This window comes from Falco punctatus (genome assembly GCF_963210335.1).
Source record: "Falco punctatus genome assembly, chromosome: 6".
Lineage (NCBI taxonomy): Eukaryota > Metazoa > Chordata > Aves > Falconiformes > Falconidae > Falco > Falco punctatus.
Genome location: NC_137585.1, coordinates 29,216,845 through 29,242,213, shown reverse-complemented (window position 1 = coordinate 29,242,213; position 25,369 = coordinate 29,216,845). Strand labels below are relative to the sequence as shown.

At 38.5% G+C, this 25,369-nt stretch overlaps 1 protein-coding gene across 1 annotated transcript in view; it reads right to left on the bottom strand.

The window, feature by feature from the left end:
* Positions 1-580: 580 nt before the first annotated feature.
* TRIM24 (tripartite motif containing 24) overlaps positions 581-25,369 on the bottom strand; it is a 64,861-nt gene continuing 40,072 nt past the window's right edge. The window contains exons 8-19 of the mRNA XM_080391248.1: positions 24,333-24,450; positions 20,762-21,027; positions 19,959-20,123; positions 18,209-18,388; positions 15,299-15,431; positions 14,086-14,158; positions 11,938-12,106; positions 11,061-11,374; positions 7,828-7,960; positions 6,358-6,432; positions 4,933-5,082; positions 581-3,633 (exon numbers count right to left, since the gene is read on the bottom strand). Of these exons, the coding sequence (XP_080247374.1) occupies positions 3,424-3,633; positions 4,933-5,082; positions 6,358-6,432; positions 7,828-7,960; positions 11,061-11,374; positions 11,938-12,106; positions 14,086-14,158; positions 15,299-15,431; positions 18,209-18,388; positions 19,959-20,123; positions 20,762-21,027; positions 24,333-24,450 (1,986 nt within the window). The 3' untranslated portion in view covers positions 581-3,423. The remainder of the gene's footprint in view (positions 3,634-4,932; positions 5,083-6,357; positions 6,433-7,827; positions 7,961-11,060; positions 11,375-11,937; positions 12,107-14,085; positions 14,159-15,298; positions 15,432-18,208; positions 18,389-19,958; positions 20,124-20,761; positions 21,028-24,332; positions 24,451-25,369) is intronic.

Below are 25,369 nucleotides of genomic sequence, written 5' to 3'. Positions count from 1 at the left end.
AAGGCAACTTATTCTTTCCTTGTGAGTGAAATTCAACCCCATGCACAGAGGGCAGAGCACCACTTAGGCCTTCAAATGGTTGAATTTACAGTAATTACTAAGCAAAACACTTCATTAAAACTGCTTTAGACATAAAAGGAAAGTTTTGTTTCAACTCCAGTTGGATTAATTTTGGCTAACAATGGTTGAGATAAATGGGAGTGTAATGATTCCTTAATGGGATCTCCCCTTTTCCTGGGGACTTAACTCGACAGCATTATTATCCTCCCTGCTACAAACAAGCATTATAAGCTCCAGCTGCTCTCCTTTACATGCAGAAGTCCAAAGGATGGAAAAATAAAAAAACTGCAGCAAAAACTGTTGAACGTATTGTCCAAGGGTCTCACACGGTACAGTCATTCAACCCATACAAGAATTTACATACATGATGTAAGAGTTCTTTTAACATGGCAATATTTAGTCCTAAGGCTCCAGGCAATAGATGTGTTCTTTAAAACTAGGTCTATATGAACCAACTAAATAAAAAGAAATATGTAAGTAACTTTTTGTGAAAGCTAGACAATGACATTTTAAAAGCATATCTGCTCTTGTTTCAGTTTATTAAGACAGCATTAGTCTACTCTCAGAGTCACAGGGATTGCCTATTGGAGGCGAGACCTTTTGGACATATCCAATGCATACTATTTTCCCCTGTATCCATTTCTGTTGTTTTTCATGTGCATGTTATTAATTTTATGTGTGTTTTTTTTTCTTTCCCCTTTTTAGCAAGTAAAATGAAAGCAAGTGTTTGATGTTGGATTGGGTAGGAAAGAAAAATAAACCTTTGGAATCTGTCATTTCCTGTCAGCTGCATTTGATGTTGATTGCTTCTCCATACCATTTCCATTATTAAAAATTGCAACTGAACAGTGTAAGAGCTATGATTTATATAGGGAAATGGTAAATTTCTCAAGGACTTTCCTTTTCTTATGATTCAATTAATAGATGCTTTCTACGTGTCTCGTGAAGTGAGATGAAGACTACTACTAGTAGTACACACAAACAGGAAAACAGCCACCACCATCCAAACAGTGGATTGAGGCAAAGGGGGGGAAATACACAACGTAGATATGGTCTTTGCCATAGCAGTTTGAAAGAATATAGTACTTTCCTTTAAAAACAAAATAGCATTCCTCAACTATTTGTGTGTACACCATCTCCATTAAAGTAGTTAATTTTAACATCTCAAAATTCATTGCAGTGACAATTTCTGATGATTTTTAGGATGATATTCAGGACCACAAAATGAGAAGTTGAGTCAAACTTTTCCAGCGGATTATTTAAACAGACATTTTTAAACAAACAGTTTACAGCAGACAGGTAAGTAACTGAACTGCAAGAGTACATCTCCACTCCTGTCCCCAGTATTTTTCCACTGGGAGAACAACTTGACTGTGAAGCTGTATAGGTGTCTAACTTCACCTCTAAATGCACTAAGCCTCCTAAAAAATCTGTGCTTGCAACTTACAGTACAGAGAAACACACAGCACCTTCCTCTGGAAGCACTGTTAAGTTGGTGACAGGGTATCTAGGACTCCTAGGCATTCCTAGACGTTTAAGACTTCAAATGTCGCAATGGCCGTGCTTCTTATTTCTTAAATCTGTGCTACTGTAGCGTGTATTGATCACACCTATTTTGTTAGAATGGTCTCCCTCACCACCCTCTTCTGCTGCTTCATCTCTCTTCCTTTTTTTTCTGGTGCTCTGGGATGGTAAAACTCCTGCTACAAGCAACTTTCTTGAGGTAATAAAAACTTTCCACAAAACTTTCCACTATGCCCTCCCAACCTCCCACCCCCACTCCATAAGAAAAAAAAAAAGAAGAAAAATAAGAAAAGAAATTATTACTCTGGACAGCTTAAAAATCAGCCACATGATCATGGCATTCAAAAGTTACATCAAAGGCCTGCTGCAGACACAACTGAGTGTTCTTTTGAAGTGTCCGCTACATTTCAGTGTGCAGTGCCACCCTATGACAAAGGCAGGTGGATAGTATCTCATCTGGTGAAAGGCAAAAAAAAAGGGGCTTTTTCTGAGTGCATATGTACACAGCAGGGAGGCACAAGCAGCACTTGTACCTAGTCTCTTCGATGATCTATCCACAGCACCACATCAGTGCTATGTCAAAAGCAGGCTTGTGTCTTCACAATTCCATCTGCAAAATTCTGGCACAATCAGAGCTCAATTAATCCAAAGACTGCCTGCTCTCCCCAAAACTCAGTATTCATTTAAGATTACGTAAATGAAGGGTATAAACCAACAGCTGAAGCAACCACACACAAGTACTTCTCTAACTGTGCTCTCTGAGGGCAGATACAACCATCTATATTGTTGTCAATGCTTCTGGAAAGTAGGGAGAGAAAAAAAACAAAAAAGGTAATTTTCCCTCACCTTCTGGTGATTTTAACAGGGACAGACGAAGGGTTGAAAAGCAGTATCTTTCTTTTTTCTCCTCCTCTTCAAACTCATGTACTTCCTCATGTACTTCCAAGTGAATAACTATGCTGGTTACATTCTGGCAATGACCTATTTAACAATTTGAAAAAACAAGAGCTTGTGGATGGAAAGGATGCTTTTTTTCCTTTCTCTAAACATACACAAAGACTGACTGATAGCTGCAAGCAAATGTTTTTGCCCTCGAGACTTTGCCATCAACTTCATTAAATAGAGGTACATTAAACTTAAGACACCTCTTAAAGGAAATAGTACAAGAATACCATTGTTCCTTGCTGGTGGTGGTGAGAAAAATGGCACAAACCAAAGTATTCTGTCCTTTACTTCCTCCATTAAAAACTCTCAAAGAAATTCCTTTCTTTTTTCTTTTCTTTTTTTTTAAGTTATTTTTAATACACTCTCCCTTACATTTTGAAATTACCAATAACTTCTTTGGGGGCAACTGCACTTTCATTGTACCAGTCAGTATTGCAGGACAATAATATTACACCATCTGTTTTCATGGCTTGTGTTAAATACAGTACAAAGAAATCAAATTATGGCCAGCCACATGCCTTTGGTAAAATTAAAAGTCTGGTGCGATCACATTTTCTTCAAACTCAGAAAGCCACATGTTGAACCCATGTAATGTTTTGAAGGTCAATTCTATACAAACTTCTTTTCTTCCTCAAAGTAAAGTTAAACAGCTGTCACCCCACGCAAATGGCAATTTCTGTGCTGTTCAGAAGTACGATGAAAGTTTGGAACTTCAGAGAAGCTCTCCACCTGCCTTGGTCTCCATTAAATTTGTGTTTCAGATAAGGGGTAGAAAGTCTAGTAAATATCCACAAACCTAGAACTCAAAGCAGTCATTATTTTTTCCCCTTTTCACAATTAACAGTGATAAATACTCTTAGTTTTTAAAAAATGTTCTGTAGTAACACATGCAGTTCATTTAAGCAACTGACGTTCTTCTCCTTTGAGACGTTTTTTCCGGGGTTGTACAAAGTCATCATCTGAATCATCAGTAAGTTCTGGATTATCTTTTTCACTCTGGCAGTTGGGTTGTACGGGGAACTTTCTTTCAGGATAAAGGTTGCTTAGAAGTTCTTCAAAGTACGCTTCAAGTTTCATGCCGGCATTAGCCACTTCTGAATCAGGCTGTTGGGTGAATTAACAACATCAATGCATCACAACATAGGTTTATACTTAGATCACATCAGGTCTTTTAGGTACTTCTACAAACTACATAAAAAAACCCCAAGACAATCAGCAGTAAGGATGGCACCTGTGGAACACACGGTCCCAAAGAGCACAGGCCTGCAAAACAGAGGATGAGGACAGATCTTTTGGCCAGCACCCCCAATGACTGTTTTCTCTGATGGATCATCACAGAAGACAACTGCAAAAGGCAACTGCCTGGGTTCTGAAAGCTATATAAAGAGATTCTAAACCCCTTGAACCCTGACTGAAAAAAATAAACCCAGAAACAGAAGTTGGGTTATGCTCTGAAACATATAGGTGTGCCTTCAGTCTGTTAAAATGTTTTGGAATAACTGCTGGAAATGTTAGAATTTCTCAAGCTTACAGACCTTTTAATTACGGTGAAAATATTACCAGGATAGCTGATGACTGTAGCCTGGAAGACTACCCAGTCCTAAAGTCTTTCATAGCCACCACGGCTGATCAGTTTCCTGAAGCAGAGATCACCATGACAGGAAGTATTCCCAGCTGCCAAGGGTGACTGCATGAGAACCTCATTGAAACCACTTAGAGAAGCCTTTCTTCCCAAAATAATTTTCTCTCGTTTTGTGGTCCACTCAGTACCTGCATCCCTTTTTCACCATGTGTTCCTTGTGTGCAGTGAGGAATAATAGCAATCACCCAACATGCAACTAGAAATCATAAGGGTGAGGACAGCCTTCCCAGAATAAAAGTCCCACTGAATTTAAGATCTGAGACAAGAAGGACTAAACCAATTTTTAAATCAAATGCCCACCATTAACTTCTATGATAAACAATTTTCTTATTCTTTAGCTGCTGTCCTGCCATTCAGCTAGCGTAGAATCATAGAATTGTTTAGGTTGGAAAAGACCTTTAAGATCATCAAGCCCGAACGGTAACTTAGCGCTGCCAGGTCCACCACTAACCATGCCCCTAAGCACCACATCTACAACTCTTTTAAATACCTCCAGGGATGGTGACTCAACCACTTCCCTGGGCAGCCTGTTCCAATGCAAGGCTTGACAACCACGTTTGTTACAATCCTCCTTCCTTCTATCTCCACTGCATAGTCATCTAACACCACAGTAGTTTCAAATGTGATCTCTGTTTTCACTGCAGTCTCATCATCAAAGTAAGTTTAACACAATAAATCGTGTTGTAAGTTGTACCCCCACTGCAATTTTCTGGAAAGCAACTAAGCCTACAAAACCTGGTAAAAGTATCTACTTTTCTAACCTCATTAAATTCAGCACAGTTTTGGAAAATCAGTCTGAAATCAGCCACAAAATCTTCTGGCTTTGTGTAGAATGAACTGGTCACTTCAAGTCTTTTCTTGATGGTTGACAAGTCCATAGGCTTTTTGATTATTTTGTAGTAATCAGGAACCTAAATGGAGAATAAATTTTTTTAACAAATGCAGTCATGATCATTGTTACTTATTGTTTTACAAACCTTTAGCTCTGAGGAAGAAGGCAAGGTTTAGTCTCATCTTCAAAGCACAATTGTAAGATATAACAATTGTACTTTCAACATACATGCAAACAGTTCCTGGAGTAACAGTGACATCCTAGTTTTGCTGGTAAAAATATACTCCTCCCAATGCCTATTTTAAAATAAAATAAAGACAAATAAAAAACCCCACCTACATTGACTACATACGATAGAGCAAATGATTTGGACATTATTTTTGGACGTAGTCAAATGAGACAACTATTAAGTTTCACTCTCAAGACTACCGTATGATAACTTTGGCAACCCACTCAAAGAAAGATGGTACATGGGTTGCTCAAAAAGAATTTTGGTCATGAAATATGTCCTTGGAAATGGTGGAAAATCTCAGTGATAACAATGACTTCGGCACTCAAATTGTGGTTGTAGGATTAAGGTTTATTCCTTCTTTAGAAATAATTAAAAATTAGAAAATAAGATACGATAGCCAATGATAGTATTTTTATACTTTTTCCCTAACTAGATTCACATTTTAAGATAAATGCTATAATACCTGCACTTAGTAATACATGACCATCATGTGATTAATCAATCTCCTGTGCCATTTCTTATTATCAGACTCTGTGGAATGTTTTTCCGAAAAAATCTTATTCAAATGGAGTAAAAATGGTGTATAGGAGCACGTTATTTATTAATGAATTCTTTTCCCATTGACTTGTCTTGAAGAACATAAAAGAGGTACTTTCCGTCTGATCACACAGGTAACTCCTCTGTGCATCCTTGGACTTCTAAAGTACCCAGGTATTGTTTGCCATTTTAAGCTAATAAATTTCAAGTTAATAGTAAGAAATTCAATTTCATATTACTACTGTGGAGCACCCTAATACTCAAAATCAGGTAATTTCTAAAAAACCCAAATGCATCCCAATTCACCTTTTTAGTAGTATCACTCAGCATTGTGAGACCAGCAGACAGTGTTAGAACTCACTTTTTGTGTCTCTTTCTTAGGGAATTTTCATAGTAAATCCCCTTCTCACCTAATGCTTCAACTTTTAACTCCCCTTCAGATAGTTTTAATAAAACTGAACATGTTTAATACGGTTAATGTCTGGGAAACTTGACTTCTGATAACGCACTGTGATAGGACATTAAAACGCCATTAGAAACATGCCAATTATGCTATTAACATAAAATGGAAAGTGAGGTACATACTGTGAGAGGAACTGGATCTTGAAAAGCAAGACTCATTTCATGACAGTAGAGGTAGAGCAGCAGTCTTTCGCACTTCTGTGTCAAGAAAAATATATACCCAAGTAATTAGAGAATCCTACGCGATTTGTTCTGAAATAAACTACAGAAAAATACGAAACAGATGCTCAGTACTCCCTCAGGCCATAAGCAGAAAAGTGAGCACACAAACTGTATTTGGAAGCAAGATTAACAGTCATAACTAGTGGCCTACAGCATTCCTTCTCTGCAATAGATGCATCATTATCAACTCTCAAATGCATGCTATGAAACCTCATACAGTTACTAACAGTGTTATTCAGCATTTGCTGAGCCCAGCATACATTCCAGGGAATAAAAAAGCATGTGTGGCTCTTAGTGCTTTACAAATATTCAGAGACAGCAATAATATTTTTCCTGATCTGGGTATAACCACTCTGATAACTGCAAAGCCTACAGTGCTTTTTCTTAGCAGTGGGAAGGTGTATCTTTTCTTTGTGTATCCAAATATATTAAACCAGATCTTAGGCCTCGAAAGAGATTTTAAAAATAGTTTTTGTGTGATTTTAAGCTTGCTGATCCTTTATCAGAGTATTTACAGGACTTACATTTTCATAGCTTACATTTAAAGCAAAATACGCACAGAGCTAGCTTTTTTCCTTTTAGATAGCAGCACTTGTAAATAATGGTTCTACAGATAGACTAAGACCCCAAATAAGACAATAATTTCAGTGTATTTACACAAGTTGCCAACTGAAGCCAAGTAATACACTGCTGAAAGTTTCCAATACAGCTCAAAACTGCTTTAAAAAAGTTTTGAATAATAATAACTACAAAGAAATAAGAAAAATCAAAAAAGGCAAAAACCCCCTCCAAAACTGCCAAGATTCCAAATGATTCTGTCAAGCAGTTCAACTGTCTGCTCAAAGGCACCATTTTTTCTTTTAATTTTTAGGGAAAGACAAGAATTGGGGATCCACTGTTTGCTTTGTAGCTTGTCCACCAGGAACATTCAAAGCTGCCGAAGCATAGAAGTTATTCCCAGAGACTTGTGTTAATCTCTGCAGGATCAGTATTGCATCTCTGTATATCTTCACTGAGAAAGAACCACCTTGATTTTTTAAAAGGATGTTGATAAAGTGCTTTAAAGACTAAAACCATTAGTTGATAACATCAATCTATGTCAAATTTGGAAAGCACAAAGAAAAAAATTCTCAATGCAATGTGACTGTGTACCAGAGCTCTGGTAGGAACAGCACTTGGTAATTCCTAGAACACAGTCCCAGATCACAACCACTTTTCAGACATCCAAGCATGTATTGTTCAGCATGAAAGCTGTTATGATCTCTGAGCTTATTTAAAGAGTTTAATTCTCCTTTTTTGCCATCACTTTTTAAAAGATGCATACATTTCAGAATACAAGAGGCAGCAAGACAGTACTCGTGTTAGCCTTACCCTACGGTCTATCGGTGCCAAACCCACAGTGTCTTCCAATTTTCTTTTTTCAGAGCTCTGAGCAGGTTTATCACAGTCATATTCAACTTCTGGCTTGGACAAATCCCGACAGAACGTACAAATCCACTCTCCGCTAAAGAAGACAAACAGACACATTGACCTCAGTGGCGTAGCACGCTCTTGATAAAAGGCTTTCAACGCATTTCTGGGTCAGTTCCTCATTTGTGGGGTGATTTTTTTCTGCCTTGCATTGCTTTGTCCTTGCTGGTTTTTTAAACACTACAAAAGGCAAAGACTGCTGGTAAAAAAAGCTTTATTAGAACTTTGTTTCCTTTTTAATGCCACAGGCATCATCAGTGATGTCATAACAGAAAAATGGGTTTTCATAATAGACAGATGGTGTTTATCTTTGTCAGTACTGAACTTTTCCACTTGAGCATACAGGATTCAAGCAAAGCAGTATTAAGAGCTCTGTTTCCTATCTACAGACTGAAGGAATCATATAGGCCAAACAGAAGGAAAAGTGTTAATATGATATGGCAAGAACTATATATTCTTTCTACAAGCTTGATCTACAACATATTACCACTCTACATAGATCACCCTAGACAAGATTTTTTTTTTGAAAACTGGAAATTCTTTACTCCCTAAAACTTCCAGATGTGCCTGATAATATCAGCTGGTCTAGGAAAATCCTATAAATTTAAATGACAGCATTAATATTATGAAAAAAATTAGTTCTGCAAGCTACAGTCACTGATTCTCTATTATAATTTGTGAACGTCTAAGTTTTGAAAAATTTATGAAGAGTCCATGTTTTTAATATAGTTCTCCACAAACAAAGCAACTTGCATGGCTGCAGAAAACCACAAGAGGGCTGAATTGTACTTCTGAGACTGCAGAAAGAATTCAGCAATAACCAGTTAGGCGATCTAACTGCATGTGTTTACTCAGAGGTGTGTTATAATAACATCTTTGTAAATGGGAAATAGTTTCTGCAGCACCTTTTAATTCATTTCGATAGTAAGGCTGAAGACCTTTAAAGTTAAAAGAAAAAAAATCTTATTGTTTTTTATTCAGAGTAATCCCAAGACTTCCACCATGTGCTAGTTTTAGCATACAGTAGTGGTTAAAGGGCATTTTACCTCAGAGACTTATACCGTCTAATGTCTTAACTTGATGAAGTTACTTATATGACAGCTTCACCCCTGTGCTCGGGCTAGTATCACAGAAATGATGTAGTAGACATACAAAAATTGATACAGACCATGATCTAAAGATCTTACGACAGAAGAAAATAAGAAACACAGGAATGATGGGGGAATGACGTATTTAAATATCCAAGAATCAGGAAGAGTGTGGTGGGTTGGAGTGAAGAAAAAAAGATGCAGTGACCTTGTGAATCTATAGGGAAACAGTGATAGGACAAGGGGTAATAGTTTTAAATTAAAGGAAGGTAGATTCAGGCTAGATATAAGGAAGAAATCTTTTATAATGAGAGTAGTGAAACACTGGAACAAGTTGCTCAGAGGCGCTGTAAGATGCTCCATCTCTGGAAACATTCAGTCAGGTTGGATGGTGCTTTGAGCAACCTGATCTAGTTGAAGACATCCCTGCTCATTGCAGGGGGTTGGACAAAATAACCTTTAAAGGTCCCTTCCAACCCAACCCATTCTATGATTCTATGAAATTGTTTTATTCACCTGAAGCAAGAACAAAAAGCAATTATGAAAGAAGTAGCCTGACATTGCTGACGTAACAAAAAAGGAATTATTTTGTGTTTGAAGGAACTAATGCTAAGAGACCAAAGTCTGTTAAGCAGACAGCTACAGCTGAAAAAAAACCCAAACCAATCCACAAAGATGAGAACAAAAACCTCATACATATGAAGCCAGGAGGAAACAAGCTAATTGTCGTTCTGAAGCCCAGGAAAACACGCACTTGTATTAATTAATATGTACGTTTACAGATCTGAACACTTGTCAGAAAAGTTGGTTTTGGCTCCCTTGCCCCTAGACATCGTCATTTCAGTTTCCACAGAACAATCCAGTAAAAAAGAGACATTTTAAAGACTTAATTCTTGAAGCTTTAATTTTAATAAAAACAAAGACTTGTAAATACATATTTATCTACCTGCTTAAAGATTCTTTTTTGTCTTGTCAGAAAGGCACAAATGTTTACATGTTTACTGTAACTTTACTGAGTTTTGCTTATGGCTCAAAGCTGTAACATAGTCAACCTTTACTTTTTTAAAAAATATCAACTCTAAAGTTTCAAAAGGTAAGAACAACATTTTATGCCATTGAATAGTGGCATAAAATTATGGCATTGAAATGCCATTTCAAGTGACATTTAAAAGAGCAGGTATACTTGTGGAAGTATGCTAGTTCAGAGTAGCACAGAGATGATAAATGTATGAAACTAAGTTGTTACCCAAATATTTTACACCATCAAACTATGCTGACATTTAATAAGTAAAGCTAATATTTATAAAAGCATTAAACAATGAGCATGTTATGACAGATGTTTTTATCCTTTAATACTAATAAGCTTATTGCATGGCATTTCCAAGTTGGAACATTGCTAAATGCCATTTATTTTAATCAAAGACACTAATTCCAGAAGCAAATGTCAGTAATGCTTATAACCACAACCTATTTAAGACTTTATTTTGAAACTCAAGAAACTGAGTAGTTGTTTTGTAACAGCCAATCAAGAAAGCCTACTGCTTGTTTCAGCATCGAAGGAGATGTTACTAGAAGACGTCAGTCACTACATCTGATGCTTGGAGTGTAGTCATGTTTAGCACTATATATATATATATAAAAATATATATATAATATATTTAATATGATATTAGCTTAGATATTTCTATTATCATTATCATTATTGTTATTATTGGAATGTAAAACCTTTCTGTCACTCTTAAAAAATTTTATGACAGATTGGTAATTCTGTGGCCCAGTTTTAATAATAGATGCCCTAGATTTAAGTGATCTTGCTTAATTGTCAAACTAGTGAAGAATTTTGTTATAGATTTTGCAGTCACAACAAAGTTACACTGAAGTTTCAATATAAATTCCAATTTTCACCAGTTAATAAAACTTCTGGATTCAAGACTTCAAAGATGACACTGCTCCCTTTGAGACTGACACTTCTTGTACTGGGTTTTCCAATGCAAAGCTTATGTCTTTTAATGCAAGTTTAGATGGAATTAAAGGGGTCATAATTACCTTGGAAAGCTCATCAATGTAGGGACGTGACAAGAAAGATGGAACACTTTGGGACACTTCTCACAGCAAAGGAGCTCCCCTCCATTTTGACATACTGCACACCAATCTTCATTGGGATCATCCTCTTTTCTGCCCTCCCCAGTGTGGGAGGGTCCTATCCACCCTGTCTTCCCACTGGATGTGTTCTCCTGCAGTATCCCTGGCTGATCATCTGTGCTGTCTGGTGCATCTGTTCTTACGACCGCTTCATCAGAAGTGGAATTATGATTGCTATCTAACAGCAACGAAGTAAGTATGCTTCTTGAAAAGGTGGCCTGCAACAAGAAACGAAGGAAGCCAGGCTGTAATATTTATGCACATTTACATGACCCCAACAACAAGTAAACTGACCAGAATAACAAACTTACATGCAAGCAGCCATACAAGTTTGCAACATGCATGCAAAAATTACTATCATACTATAACATCAGATAACTAACCACAAGAAATTAGCTATGAAAGGCTATTTACTGCTCTACTAATTAAAAACCTAATCTGCGGTGCCCCCAAAGTCTAGCGACCTTATTTAAGTGTATTACTGCACGATGATTAGAAACACTTCCTAGCACCACACGAAAATATGATGTTTACAAGCTATTTCCTGCCTGCCTAGGTTTTCAATGGATAAAAGCAGCGTGATTGCACCAGTTAATTATTTGAACGGGCAGAAGAGCTAGTTTGATTTTGACTTTCACCTCTTCTTTTTACTTAGCTTTATAGTTTTCCCCTGAAGAACAGGGGATTATTAATAAACAGATTATGAATAAATTATTTTATTCCTCATAAATGCAAAATACCCTCCAAATAGAAAGGAGATCTTTATAACTGTTAATATTACATTTCGAGGCCTGGATTCCTCATCCGTTTCTTGCTTCACTATAACAATCGGGAAATCAAAGTTCTCATTTGGTGCACTTGATTCCTGTTTAATTCTGATCGGCTCCAACATAACAACCGGGACTTTGTGTGTAGAATCAGCTCCTGGTGGCCTGCTGGAGGAGCCAGAACTGTAAAGGACAGAAAGAGGCAGGAAAAAATGGAAAATAATAAGAGTCAAACCTGGACACCTTTTGTACACTGATGCTTTCCAACACCTCAGGATGCTAATCCATTTTGCTGCTTTGAATCCTGAGCACTACAGTATTACTATTACAGAGTACAACATCCAAGTTTATTTACATTACAAACTAAAGGCATTACAAAAAGGGAAAATTTTAATGGTGCAGTTCCAGAACTAGAGAATTATTCATGGTTTGACTTCCCGTTACTGCAAGATTTGCAGATAATCTCCATTTCTTTTATGTCATAGACAAAAAAGCACTGCTAGTGAACATCAGCCCACTTTGGAGGAGACGCAGTTGTATTTCGGGGAAGGTCAGTGTTTCTCCAGAGCTGAACTGATCATTGCAAACTGCACAATAGAACAAGCTAGATAAAACACATATTTAAAGTTTCTTGGAAGAGTTTCTCACAGCCTTGCAGGTCTGCCTAAACTGTGGCCCTACTTTTAGAACTAGATCTGTCTTGCATCATGTGTTTAGCCATAGTAGGATGAGAATGGACAATCAACCTCAAAAATGCCACCTTATTTTTTTTCTTCATAATAACAAAGAATTTTAGATCTAATAAAATTCAAGCAGTAGCAGATAGAATCACATTTTCTAAATGCAAGTAAAAGACTCTTCAAATATTTAATCATTTCATAAGACTCCTTCACAGAATTTACCACATAAATGGAGTAGAGCAAAGGGTATTCTATATTAAAAAGCATCTGCATTTCCAATTAAAGTAGGATGGATGTCATCTGATTTTTCTCTGCATGAAAAATTAATCTCATGTCAGATGCATGCTCTAATTTATTGGAACACATTAATGGATCTGCACTCTTCAAACAACACGGTGTAAATCTATTTGTTCATTAATATTCCATCACTAAGGGATAAAAAACATTTGTGTAGACTCACAGTAGATATCTAGTGCTCACTTAACTAACTGTATTATGGCAGAAAATTCTTAATAACTTTCTTTGTAACATTAGTTTCTTAAATCTGAAGTCATTTATAGTTCCAGGAGGACTTTCAACATGCAACTTTTTCCTTTAGCTGATTTTTCCAAATTTGAAACCTAATTTAGAATTGACATACTTTCAATAACACCAACTTAGCCATCATTTACAGAGTTAAAACGTTTTAAAATGTGCTAGTAATACATTACAAATGAAATTAATGCTTTTTGAATGCAAGGAGTGCTGTAATAACCATCAGGCCTGGCCTGTTAACAGAGGTGGTGAGTGTCATGGTTTAACCCCAGCCACCAACTCAGTACCACACAACTGCTCGCTCACTTCCCCACCACCTCCTCCCCCCGGCTGGGATGGGAGAGAGAATCAGAAGGTGGTAAAACCCATGGGTATACATAATAACAGTTTAATAACTGAAATAAAGTAAAAATGATAACAATAATTGTAATGAAGAGGAGAGGGAGAGAGAGGAATAAAACCCGAGGAAGGGGAAATAACCCCCAAGTGATGCACGATACAGCTGCTCACCACCCACTGACCGATACCCAGCCAGTCCCAAAGCAGGAATTGGCTGCGCCCAGCCAACTCCCCCCAGTTTATAAATGCTGAGCATAACGTTCTATGGTATGGAATATCCCTTCGGCTAGTTCAGGTCAGCTGTCCTGGCTGTGTCCCCTCCCAGCTTCTTGTGCACCTGCTCACTGGCAGAGCATGGGAAACCGAAAAGTCCTTAAGAGTAAGCACTACTCAGCAATAACTAAAACATCAGTGTGTTATCAACAATATTCTCACACTAAACCCAAAACACAGAACTGTACCAGCTACTGGGAAGAAAATTAACTCTATCCCAGCCAAAACCAGGACAGTGAGGCAAATTGACTTCTATATACATTAATGAGAGAAGAGATTGAGGCATGTTGTATGGAGGTGGAAATTACATTTTCTTCTCTCCCACTCTTTCCTTACCTCTCTCTGCTCCCAACACTGGAGGCACTGGGTGAACGAATTGGAGGGTGTATGTTTGTCACACTGACTCCTCCTAGGACAGAAGAATCAGATTAGAACAAAACACAGTTCTGTGCCACGTCTGAGATTTGACTCAGAGAACTGAAACAGGTTTTGGGGAAAATTTCTCCTGCAGTGTCATTTATTTAACCCATATCTCATTTAAACAAATTTATAAGAGGATGAGAAGCATGGGATAACAGAGGGAAGGAGAGGACTAAAAAAGGGCGCACTGCATGTAAGCAGGCTGATGGGTCAGTACCTTTGCCTGGCTGACCACTCCACCTGACTGCTGCAGTTTGTTTTTTGTCTTACCTTATTACATTCTAGGAGATCTGCTAGGAAACTTTAAGCCAGATGAGCCAGCAAGTAGGAACTCTGGGACCAGGTATGAGAGAGACCAAAGGTCTGGGGACCAGATAGCTGAAAGACTTGTGAAGGACATCTTTGCTGAGCATTGGTCCTGAGAAACCAGAGTGGGCTGTCTATGAATGCATTATCCTCCTGTCTCAGCTAATCTGCCCAAGTGTGTGAATGCCGTGCAAGTACATGAACGTTACACGAGTGCTTATTGGGAATTCATGTTCACTACATGAGCATAGCCTCACTACAGATCAGATCAGGAAATGGGAGTAAGGAGCAGCTGCTGATTGCCACCAGGCACGGTGACAGGAATCCCCTGGGTCCTTCAAGTCTACCACATTTAGCTACACATAACAGTAACTTCTCTGGTCAAGTTCTGTCAGTGCTGCTCTACCCTTCCAGTGAAAAAAATTTTCTAATGTCCAACGTGAACTTCCCAAGTCACCATTTGTAGCCACTGTCTCCTGTTACATCCTGTCTTGCTTTTTAAATACTTGCCTCTTACCACAGCTTCTAGGTTTTCATTTGGAGTACCCCTAAGATTGCCGTTTTTCTATGGATTTCTATGCAATTTGCTGAAATCTGCTGGTTTTCCCTCCATGTTTTTTAAGATCTGGGCACTTACCTTTTGTTCACAATGCTAAAATAGTCTCTACCTCCTACGAGGATTTCTACAACTTTGCCTTCATTTTCATATTTCTTGTCTTCAATATAAAATACAAATAACTAATTCTGATATCAGTGTTTAAATGGCTGCATTAGATTATTCTATTATAATACTCAACAGAAAATTGCACCACATTCCAATTACCTGAGAGGCCTGGTGATGGTACCGATGAATTTGGTGACTGCACAGTTCTGTTCAAAGGGGGTTTTGGCTGATTCTGCTCTGCCGTGCCATCCTTCCTTACGTTATCCAGTGTGATGTTTCCTGAACAATCAATCTAAAACACGGGGAAGAGAGGGGAAGCAGTTAGTGTTGAGAGGGGGGAAAAAAATCCCACAACAAAATCCCACCCCATGCCTCTGCCATACTGTTATTTTGAAGATAAAAACCAAAAGGCATTCCACCTAACTTTAGCCACCCAAAAATTGAGGCGGTTACTTTAAATCAGATCATCTTACTTTCTCTAAAAAGAAAAGAAATGCCCAAATCTAGTGCTTCATTTTAAGATCAGATGATTCTGTAAGTGCCAATTTTTCTCCATCAGCTACAGAGAAGGCTTACATCAGACAGGTAGCTTTCACACATTGAAGTAAGAGATGAATTCTTATCTCCACACCTTCTTTTGACATGTTCATATACTCTATATATACACTCTATAAAAGCAATATACCTTAATCCACCAGTGTTTGACAGGACTGGAAAAAACCTCAAAGGACATCCTTATACATGAGCTCAGGAATTGTGGATTAAATGAGTGGGCAGCGAGCTGGGCTGAGAACTGTCTGAATGGCAGAGCTCAGAGGGCTGGACCAGCAGCACAGAAACCTGTAGCCAGTGGTGTTCCCCAGGGGTCAGCACTGGGTCCGGTCCTGCTCAACTGACCATCAGTGACCTGGATGCAGGGACAGAGGGTGCCCTCAGCAAGTTTGCTGAAGACACAGAGCTGGGAGGAGCAGGTGATACAGGTGATACACCAGGGGCTGCGCTGCCATTCAGCGAGACCTGGACAGGCTGGAGAGTTGGGCAGAGAGGAACCTGATGGAGTTCACCAAAGGCAAGTGTAGGGTCCTGCCCCCGGGGAGGAACAGCCCCACGCACCAGCACAGGCTGGGGCTGACCTGCTGGGAGGCGGCTCTGCGGAGAAGGACCTGGGAGTCCTGGTGGACAGCAAGTTGCCCATGAGCCAGCCGTGTGCCCATGTGGCCAAGGTGGCCAGTGGGACCCTGGGGTGCATCAGGAGGAGCGTGGCCAGCAGGTGAGGGAGGTGATCCTGCCCCTCTGCTCTGCCCTGGTGGGGCCGCACCTGGAGTGCTGTGCCCAGTGCTGGGCTCCCCAGTTCAAGGGAGACAGGGAACTGCTGGGGAGGGTCCAGCAGAGGGCTGCCAAGGTGATTAGGGGACTGGAGCATCTCCCTCGTGGGGAAAGGCTGAGAGAGCTGGGCCTGTGGAGCCTGGAGAGGAGAAGGCTGAGGGGATCCTATCAGTGTCTACTAATATCTTAAGGGTGAGTGCCAGGAGGATGGGGCCAGGCTCTTTTCAGTGGTGCCCAGTGACAGGGCAAGGGGCAATGGGCACAAACTGCAACAAAGGAAGTTTCCATGAGGAAAAACTTCTTTACCTTGAGGGTAACACACCACCAGAACAGGCTGCCCAGAGAGGCTGTGGGGTCTCCTTCTCTGGAGACATTCAAAACCTGCCTGGATGTGACTGTGCAACCTGCTGTGGGTGAGCCTGCTTTAGCAGGGGTTGGACCAGATGATCTCCAGAGGTCCCTTCCAACCCTGACTGTTCTGTGACAGTTCTTTCTGTCCCACATACATTCTGGGCAGGTGCCATGCATATTGACTCAAAATGCAAACAGCAAACCAACACTTGCTCTTTCCACCCACAGCCCAGGCCAGACAACTGAACTGTCGGGCTCCCAATTTACCATTCTAACTTTCTGTAAAAATTACACATTCTGGTTTGATAAAGAGAAATGACCTTTTTAAATGTTAGGGTTTTTTGCAATATATAAGATGATTTATGGTAAGAAAATAGGTCACCTTGCTATCAGTTTTCTTAATTACCAGATGCCTCAAAAATCCACTGGTATCAACTTCATTGACCACTGGAATTTCTATTTAAAAGCTAGACTTAGCTGAAGTGGATGCAGAAGTCTCTGCTAGGTCAGCATATCTACAGGGATCTGGGCCATGTATCTTAATAGCACAAACAACCATACAGAAGTAGAAGAGTTCATAATACTGTGCACAAAAATCAGTATGCTAAAATGTCTCACAGTTTTATGATCGCGCTGTGTAGTTCACCTTTTAAGCCTGACAGATACTGTGATTCTGTACTGTATGTACTCTTAGAAAATACAACACTTATCTGTGAGTTTATTGGTGAGAACAAAAGACAGCTAGGAGACACAAGGAGTTAACAGCAAGTTATGACTAGAAAACCATGACGTTCCAAGATGCCTACAAAACCTTAGACCACAAAAATAGGCTTGGCAGTTATTTGAAAGAATGAAGCCAAATAATTAAAACTCAACAGCTCTAATGTGGATCTCTGACAAACACCAATCAGAAGAAACTATGAAAAGAAGTTTAGAAGCTTAAGGAAAGATGATCTTATGATGTTCCTTCTATCACTGGCTCACAGGCATGTTAGAAGATAACATGAAGAAAAAAGTAGCAAAAGGGAAAGATATAAAAATAACATCAGCAAACCAGTGCTATCTATGCACACTGGTAAAAGAAAGCTAAGCTAACGCATTTTTTTAGCATCATTATGGGGGACGGGGGACAAATACACTGCATCCAAGCAAACAAGTCCAATTACAATTTCAACCTGCAAAGTTATTTTTCTTAGTTGTCCTAACTGCTGTCTCCCAGAAGAGTTCTGAATATTGCCGGAAACACATAGGTAATCCTGCATCACTGTTTTCTGGAACTGTCTCACTCTGACAAGCAGAGCAAGAATTTCAGTCAAATGTTTCTACTTCTTACAAACATTAAGACTTACTTCAAATAGAATCCATAAAACTCTGTTCTTATGTTACACTTACATCAGGAAGAGATGGTAGATTGTAGGAGCTACCCACTGGAGAACTCAGATCTATCACAGGGGGACCATATGTCTTCCCATCACATCCTACAGCACTCGTGACTGTGGGGCTGGATGGAGTAGATGTTGTGCTGCTTGCAGTTGAAAGCGCAGTTGAAGTTTGTCCACTACCAATCTGCCACTAAAAAGAAAAGACGATAATCCACAATTCAGCATTGTTGTTTGTTTTTTTTTTTTTCAACAGATCACATCAATTGCATATACCAGTTCTAACTCAGCAGTTAAACAAGCAGCTTGGTTCAGGAAGCTGAATCCTGATTTACTCTGAAGTTATCTGATTTCAAGAACCAATCTTAAAAGACAAAGGGAGATGACAAGTAGTTGAAAACTATTCACAGAAGAAATGAATGTGAATTCAAAGCTGTAACTCAATGTTAAGTGTCTATTAATATTTTATGCTGCATCGACAGTGTTGTGGGAGAAATGTAACAGTTTTAGTGAAATAAAAGCATTACAGATAATAGGCTGAATCCACAACTGCTCCAGTGCCTTATTAAGTAAATAGCTATAGTGTCACTTGGATGGAATCAAGTATTTCATGTTGTGCTTCCCTTAACAACTTAAAGTGATTAAGAATTTGAAATGCTGGCTGGATCTCCACCCACATATACGCTTAACACCATGATATGAAGTGCACAGTCAAGTCAGACTAAATTTCTTTCTCATTTAGACATATGCAGTTTTCAATGACTTTAATGGAATTTCATGGCAACCACAGGCAAAATTTGACTCTGCTAAAATCCTTTTTAGTCAGTCATTCTATTTACTGGTTTCTAGCTTCAGAAAGAAATTACTAGATAATGAAAATACTTGAAAGAAAGGCTTGCAGACAGGCCAATCTTCTTTTCAGAGGCACAGAATAGAAATGACTTAGTTTTTGTCACTACAGGTTCTCTTAGATACTGTACTGCTTGCTTCAATTTAGTTGGAATTAGTTCTCTGACATCATAAGCATTGCAAACATGAAAGGTGTTACTCTGCTTCTCAGGTCACAGATCAGATTCATTTGATTCTGGCCTGCTTACCTCTAGTGACATGATTTTCTCTTTCCTTCCACATACCTAACTCCTCATGTGTTAATATGCTCTTTAATGAAGATTTGCCTTCCTGAACATCCAGAAAACATATGACACATTTGCTTCTTCTGCCCCATTTCAACTGCTGATTAGCTGGGTATTGATCAGTCTTACACAGCAGAGGTCCCACAGTTGTGGACTTTCTTTTCTCTCCTCATCTGCAAAAGTTCAGATTTGGCATACTCTAGAGAATGGTGGCAGCTACAGCTTTTTAGTCAAGCTTTTACCTGGTTCCTAGTGAAGTCAGTAACATCAAGCTAAATAGTGGGATTTTCTATTTTGTCTATTCACTGATTGTAGCATGCAGACCATGGCCATATTAAGTTTTGCACAAGCAGCCAGAAATCACAGTAATAGCAAACAAAGGAAAGAAACACCTACACAGTACGCACAGTGGCTCACTTCCATAATGCTTCAGCTGCTTAGAACTGTCAAACTGAAAGAAACTTGACAGTTATCTCATTAAGAAAACCGTGGGTATCTTGTCATAGAGAAAAACGCAGTCTCTGTTCTAATTGAAAAGCACTCTAGAAACATAATATAAAAGTAAGATGATAAAAAGCACATTTGATGTTTTTTTTCTACAGGCAAGTGAAAAAAGGAAAGAAGCTTTACCTGTTTTATAGCTTGCTGTGCCAAGAATGCCATTTGCAATGGGTTGGGCTTTATTGCTTGCCGTGGTAGGTTCTGATTTTGGGGAAATCTCATTTGTTGTGCAGGAAGAGATGAACCATTGGACTTGGAGCTATGATTCTGAAAATGAATCAAGCGTGGAGGTGCCTGCATGAAAACAAACAATTCTACAAGTTAGCTGATATCTATTCAATGTTCCAGAAATTTTTACCAACTCCAAGTAGCCTTTTAAACTTCTGAAACTCTTTAACAAATCAGATGCAAACTAATAGGATCATACCATTTATCTGAATGATCACACTACACATTGATTTTCAATGTTAAAAACAAAACCTGGCAGATGGTTTTGTATTATTCTGGTATAATAAATGCAGCTACATCACAAGAGCCAGTGAGAGTATCTCCAACTTTGAAAGTTACATAGCAGAATCAGAGTTTTATGCAAAAAAAGCCTTGGAAAAAAATTAATAGCATATTCACTTTTCAATCATTTGGCGAAAATACAAAGTATAGCTCAGTACTATATATGGTTGGATACCATATGATTTTTTTTTACGAACAAAAACAGGCTAAGTGCTACCACACATTTTACCAGACAAGTTTAAAATGCCCATTCAGTTCTCAGCAAAGAAAATGTTACCCAACCCATTTACATAGACATGTGCTGAAGATGATGCTGAAGTTATGGATCTAGATTTAACTTCTTCTTTTGTTCTTATCTTTCTTTACTTTTTCCTTCAATGCCATGGAAAAAAGAGTCTTCTCTGGAAATAGTCATAACCTACCTGATGAGAAGCAGGAGGCTGCTGCATGGCTCCTGGCATTCTTGGATTTGGTAAACTTACTGGACCTGCTCTGCGTTGAGCTTGTTGCCTCTGAGCCATAACCTGTTGCTGCATATGCTGGAGTCGGAGCTGAGCTAAGCTTATCTGCGTTGGGAACTTCGAAAGCTGGTTTGAAGGTAAACTGCCTGGTGGCTGTAAGTTTGTTTCCATCACAGGGCTCTTGGGCATATGTGGTGGGGTTTCTTTATCTTCAATTACTAAAGAACCTAGTTTAAACAAAATCAATACCAGAATACAGCAGTTAACAGAAATGCTATTTTTCACAGTTAGTTCCTTTTATATCATGTAGTCATCATTCATTACTGTAACGTAAAGAATGGATAAATGGGAGATAGAGACTCCATTTATTTTGTTCGCCTGAAAGAAAACAGTTGCATTTTATAGCAAACTGTCTTGTGCTGTAGCCTTCTCTATAGCTTCCAGAAGAGCAAGGGAACAAATTTTCAATGGGACAGAGTATCCTGAGCCAATCATTTGATAAAAAGTTTTAACTGTATCATAAAACTTAAAGGTACTGTGATTCCTTCTGGCCTCTGAGTCAACATTGTGGAATACTGAAATGATACTCTCAGTTGTTACACCCCACCAATTCTAGGATGTGATGGGCACCTCCAGGAGATGCTTTCTCTCTCTCCACTGACTTAGAAGGAAATTTGACTAGACAGTTAATTTTTAGAGATTAATGCTGGGTGAGAGATTTTATCTGAAGAGATATATAGTGTGATTACATGAAACTCAGGTAAAATTCAGGCTACCTCATCCAAGAAACAGGAATTCCAACTAGAAGAGAGTTGATTTGATTCAGTGGAATAGCATATCGTTTGTACAGGAACAGACAAAGACACTTTCTTTATTTAAAATGGAGTGAAGTAGGGAAAGTTGTGGTCCAAGACCAAGAGTTACAAAAATTCCAGTGTTCTGTAAAAGGTTGCACAACAGCTTTTCAATACAGTGGGAGATAGACACCTCATACTCTCTTCTCTCCCAGACATTTAAGGCTGCTTCCCAGGAGAGTTCATTTCACGAGGTGGGCAACGCCACATGACAATTTGACAATCCCTATTACAGCAGAACTTGAAATCACCCTATGCCACTTCTCATATTCATCAGTTTCTGTGGATCCTGTGCAGTTTAGCCTGGCTCATTTTGGGGTAGATTATCTGAACAAGAAAACTTCTTGCATTTTATAGTCCTCTTTTTCATCTCAAGAGCTGAGAAGCTATACAAGTAGCATCATTCTAGTCCCCTATCTAGACACAGGCACAGAGGGAGTCTAGGCCAGCCAATGTACTGTAGCGCAGAGCAGGGCAGAAAGCTAACATCAACAATACTGTTTTCATATTGACACTTGGTAATTTTGGTGTTGCATACACTTTAATTAAGGTTCTACCACATCAGTCATTAACAAAAATATTAAATATGCTAAACAAAATGGAAAATACCTACCAACCTATTGCCTAATACCTTTCATTAAGCCTGTAACAGGTCTAGTCAATGTTTCCCATAAAGTGAGCAAAGAAAAATGCAAATGAATAATACTGTTTCCCCTATACAGTTGTATTTTTTATTTCACTACAGTCAAGATGGATCTGTTTTATTTTCTTTCTCTAGAAAAGGAGTTACTTTGAAAAAGAACGGTATTGACTGTACTACACTCAACTATCAAACCCATACAGCACTTCTATTCTGTTCTCTCCAAGTCTAATTACAATTGCAAAAATATTTCCAGATTTAACATCTGTGGTATAGCTACTTACCCAAAGGTACTACAGAGAATGATTCCCTTCCCTTATTCTAGAAAACTGTGGGCTATCATACAATTTGTGGAATTAAAACAGTTGAAATGTGATTTTTTTTCTTAAATACATTCTGAAATCCATAAGACAATTATCCTATTAGTATAGAGATGTTAATCATATTGTCAACAACAGGCAGCCTAACTAGAATTCAAGCCATTCCCAAAGTAATCTGTTTCTTTACTCAGACTTTAGTGGTTCTTCAGTCTGGTTCATCTACAGAAACTGAACATGTCTGATCACAAACGTAACAGCATAAAGGCTGTGATTTCTGAAACCAGACAGATAAATGTATTCTGGTTTTATCCATCACTTAATTACAAGCACTCCTATGCTGATTGATATAGGTGCCATTTTTATTGCAGCACTTTTCAGAATTTAAGGGAACACATTTAGGCAGCTCATTAAATAAACAAAAAAGAGCCCCAAAACCAAACACAAGAAAAAGACCTCTCTTGACAAGTGTGGTCTCAGTTCATCAGCAGTTCACAGTTATCACCGCACAGCCTGACAGTTAATGTCTGGGAACAAGAGATTCACTTTAGATTCCTTTCCCAAAGAAAATTATTTACAAAGCAGGAACTTGGAGAATTTCCTTGCTAACCATGTAATGTCCTGGTGTATGGGGAAAGGTGCTTGCTGGCCTTAAAGCACTGCCATAACACTTTCTTTCACTGCCTTTGTAGAGAAATGTGCATTTGCACCTCTCTGTACATTTGTAGAGCTCACTGCACTTTCTGATGAAAGGCAGTAGTCGTCCCACAGGTATCCTGCAAAGCATTCTACAGATGACAGAAAAACACAAATCAAAGTAACAGTGGAGAATGAAAGGAAGCATGACAGCAGTAAAAATCCTCAAAAAGACCCCAAAGCTTTAATTCCTGCTCTTAAGCTGATGAGTTCCTAGGATGCTTATCTCCATTAAACTCAGGCTTTCAGGCAATCACACAAGCAGGCTACCTGAAAAGCTTCCAGGTTCTGGGATTCATCAGTATCATAAAACCCTAGCAACTTACAGCTGTTAAGATAAATGTGAAGACCAGTTTGGAGACTAGATCAAAACCTATTAGGATAATGAAGATGAAGTACATTTGCAACTCTGCTAAAAACATGCTTTCTCCTGAATTCCACCCCACAACTTCAGGAAAGGCAATCTAAAAGCCAGGAAACTGTCAAAAAGTAGTGTTCTCTTCCCTATTCTTCTTCATCATTCTCCCTTTCCTTTCATCTCAGTCCTCCAAGGCTTATTATTCAGCATAAGGGAGCAAATCGGGGCTCTTGAACATATGCTGCTGCTGCTGCTGCTATGGGTTTCAGCTCAGGAAGATGAGACTGAAGTAGAAGAAAGAGCTGGAAGATGCAGAATGAGACTGACTTCTGGAATCCTTTCTTAAGATGTGAAGTAGAGTTATAGATTATGTTCCTTGTTTCTGAAGGCAGAGGACATGTGTATTGCCCAGGAAACTGAAAGCTGCTATTTTGACCATCACATATGCCATTCAAGCAGGGTAAGTTCGTTAATACTTTATCGTAAGTATTCATAAGTAATACTTTTTCCCATACAACACTCTTCAAATGTCTTCTGCAGGTAAGGAAATAAATCTAACAAAGTAAACCAAGAAATGAATAGTGTGAAGGCTACTTATTGTCACAAAAAGAAAGCTACTTCCCAAATAGGATAAGGATGCCAAAGGGCTAATAAAACTTTATCATACCTAGATTGAAAATATTTTGAGCCCAGAAGCTAGGATCACAGTGAAACTGGATGGTATTGTTAGTCACTGGTGAAGCATCACACCTTGCTCGGAGAAGATACCGTAGTCGATATGTAATCTAGAACAGGAACAAACAAAGATTTTTTTTTCTCTGGGGCTGGAGCCAGTACCAAAACAGCATAAGAGGTCTTGAAAAAAAAAAAAAAACCACAACACAAAACCATAACAACAACAAAAAAGCAGACACTCCACCCACCCCCTAGAAAACAACAGAAAGCTCTGAATGAGCCCCCAGAGAACTGAGGTGCAAGATAGAGAAATTTGTCCAAGGTACAAATAAAAAAGGTATTCTTAACATCTTTCCCTTATTCCTAAAATAGCTTTAAAATGCAATCAACTACTGCCAAAAAAATATTATTTTTTTCTCCTCTGTAGAAATACATATCCTTCTAAAAATTTGGTCATTACATTGAATGACTTGAACAACTTGCAAGTGAAGTTTCTTCTTACTGATTCACATAACCATTGCTGTATCCCCCCCAAACCTATGTTAGTTCATTCATTTTTCTTTCAAATAAAAGTATCTCATCCTTTTGGGAACAAGTATCATCACAGGAAATTTCCCCTTTTATTAAATATAAGTTTTCTTTGAGAGTCAAAGAATAGATTTTATAAACTTTGTCTTTGAAAACTCTCAGATTCAAAGATATTTTCAGACTCTTACAACTCCTTGGTTCCAAAGCACTGGACTACGATTACATCACACAAGCAAAATGTTCTACCAAATGCTCAGTATTTATCTAGTTCCTAGAAAGAAAATATTTTCTTGCAGTTGTTTCGTAAGAAAAATCTAACACAGGCAGTAATTTCAGAATAACACAGAGCAGATAGAGAAAAAAATTATAAGACTGCAACACTTTTCTTCTTGAATAACAGATTACTTCCAGGAAAAGGTCAAGAGACATACTTGGCAAAATCATCTTACCTCTTTAAAATGACACTAGTTATCTTTTACACCAGTTTTGTAAGAGCTTCCA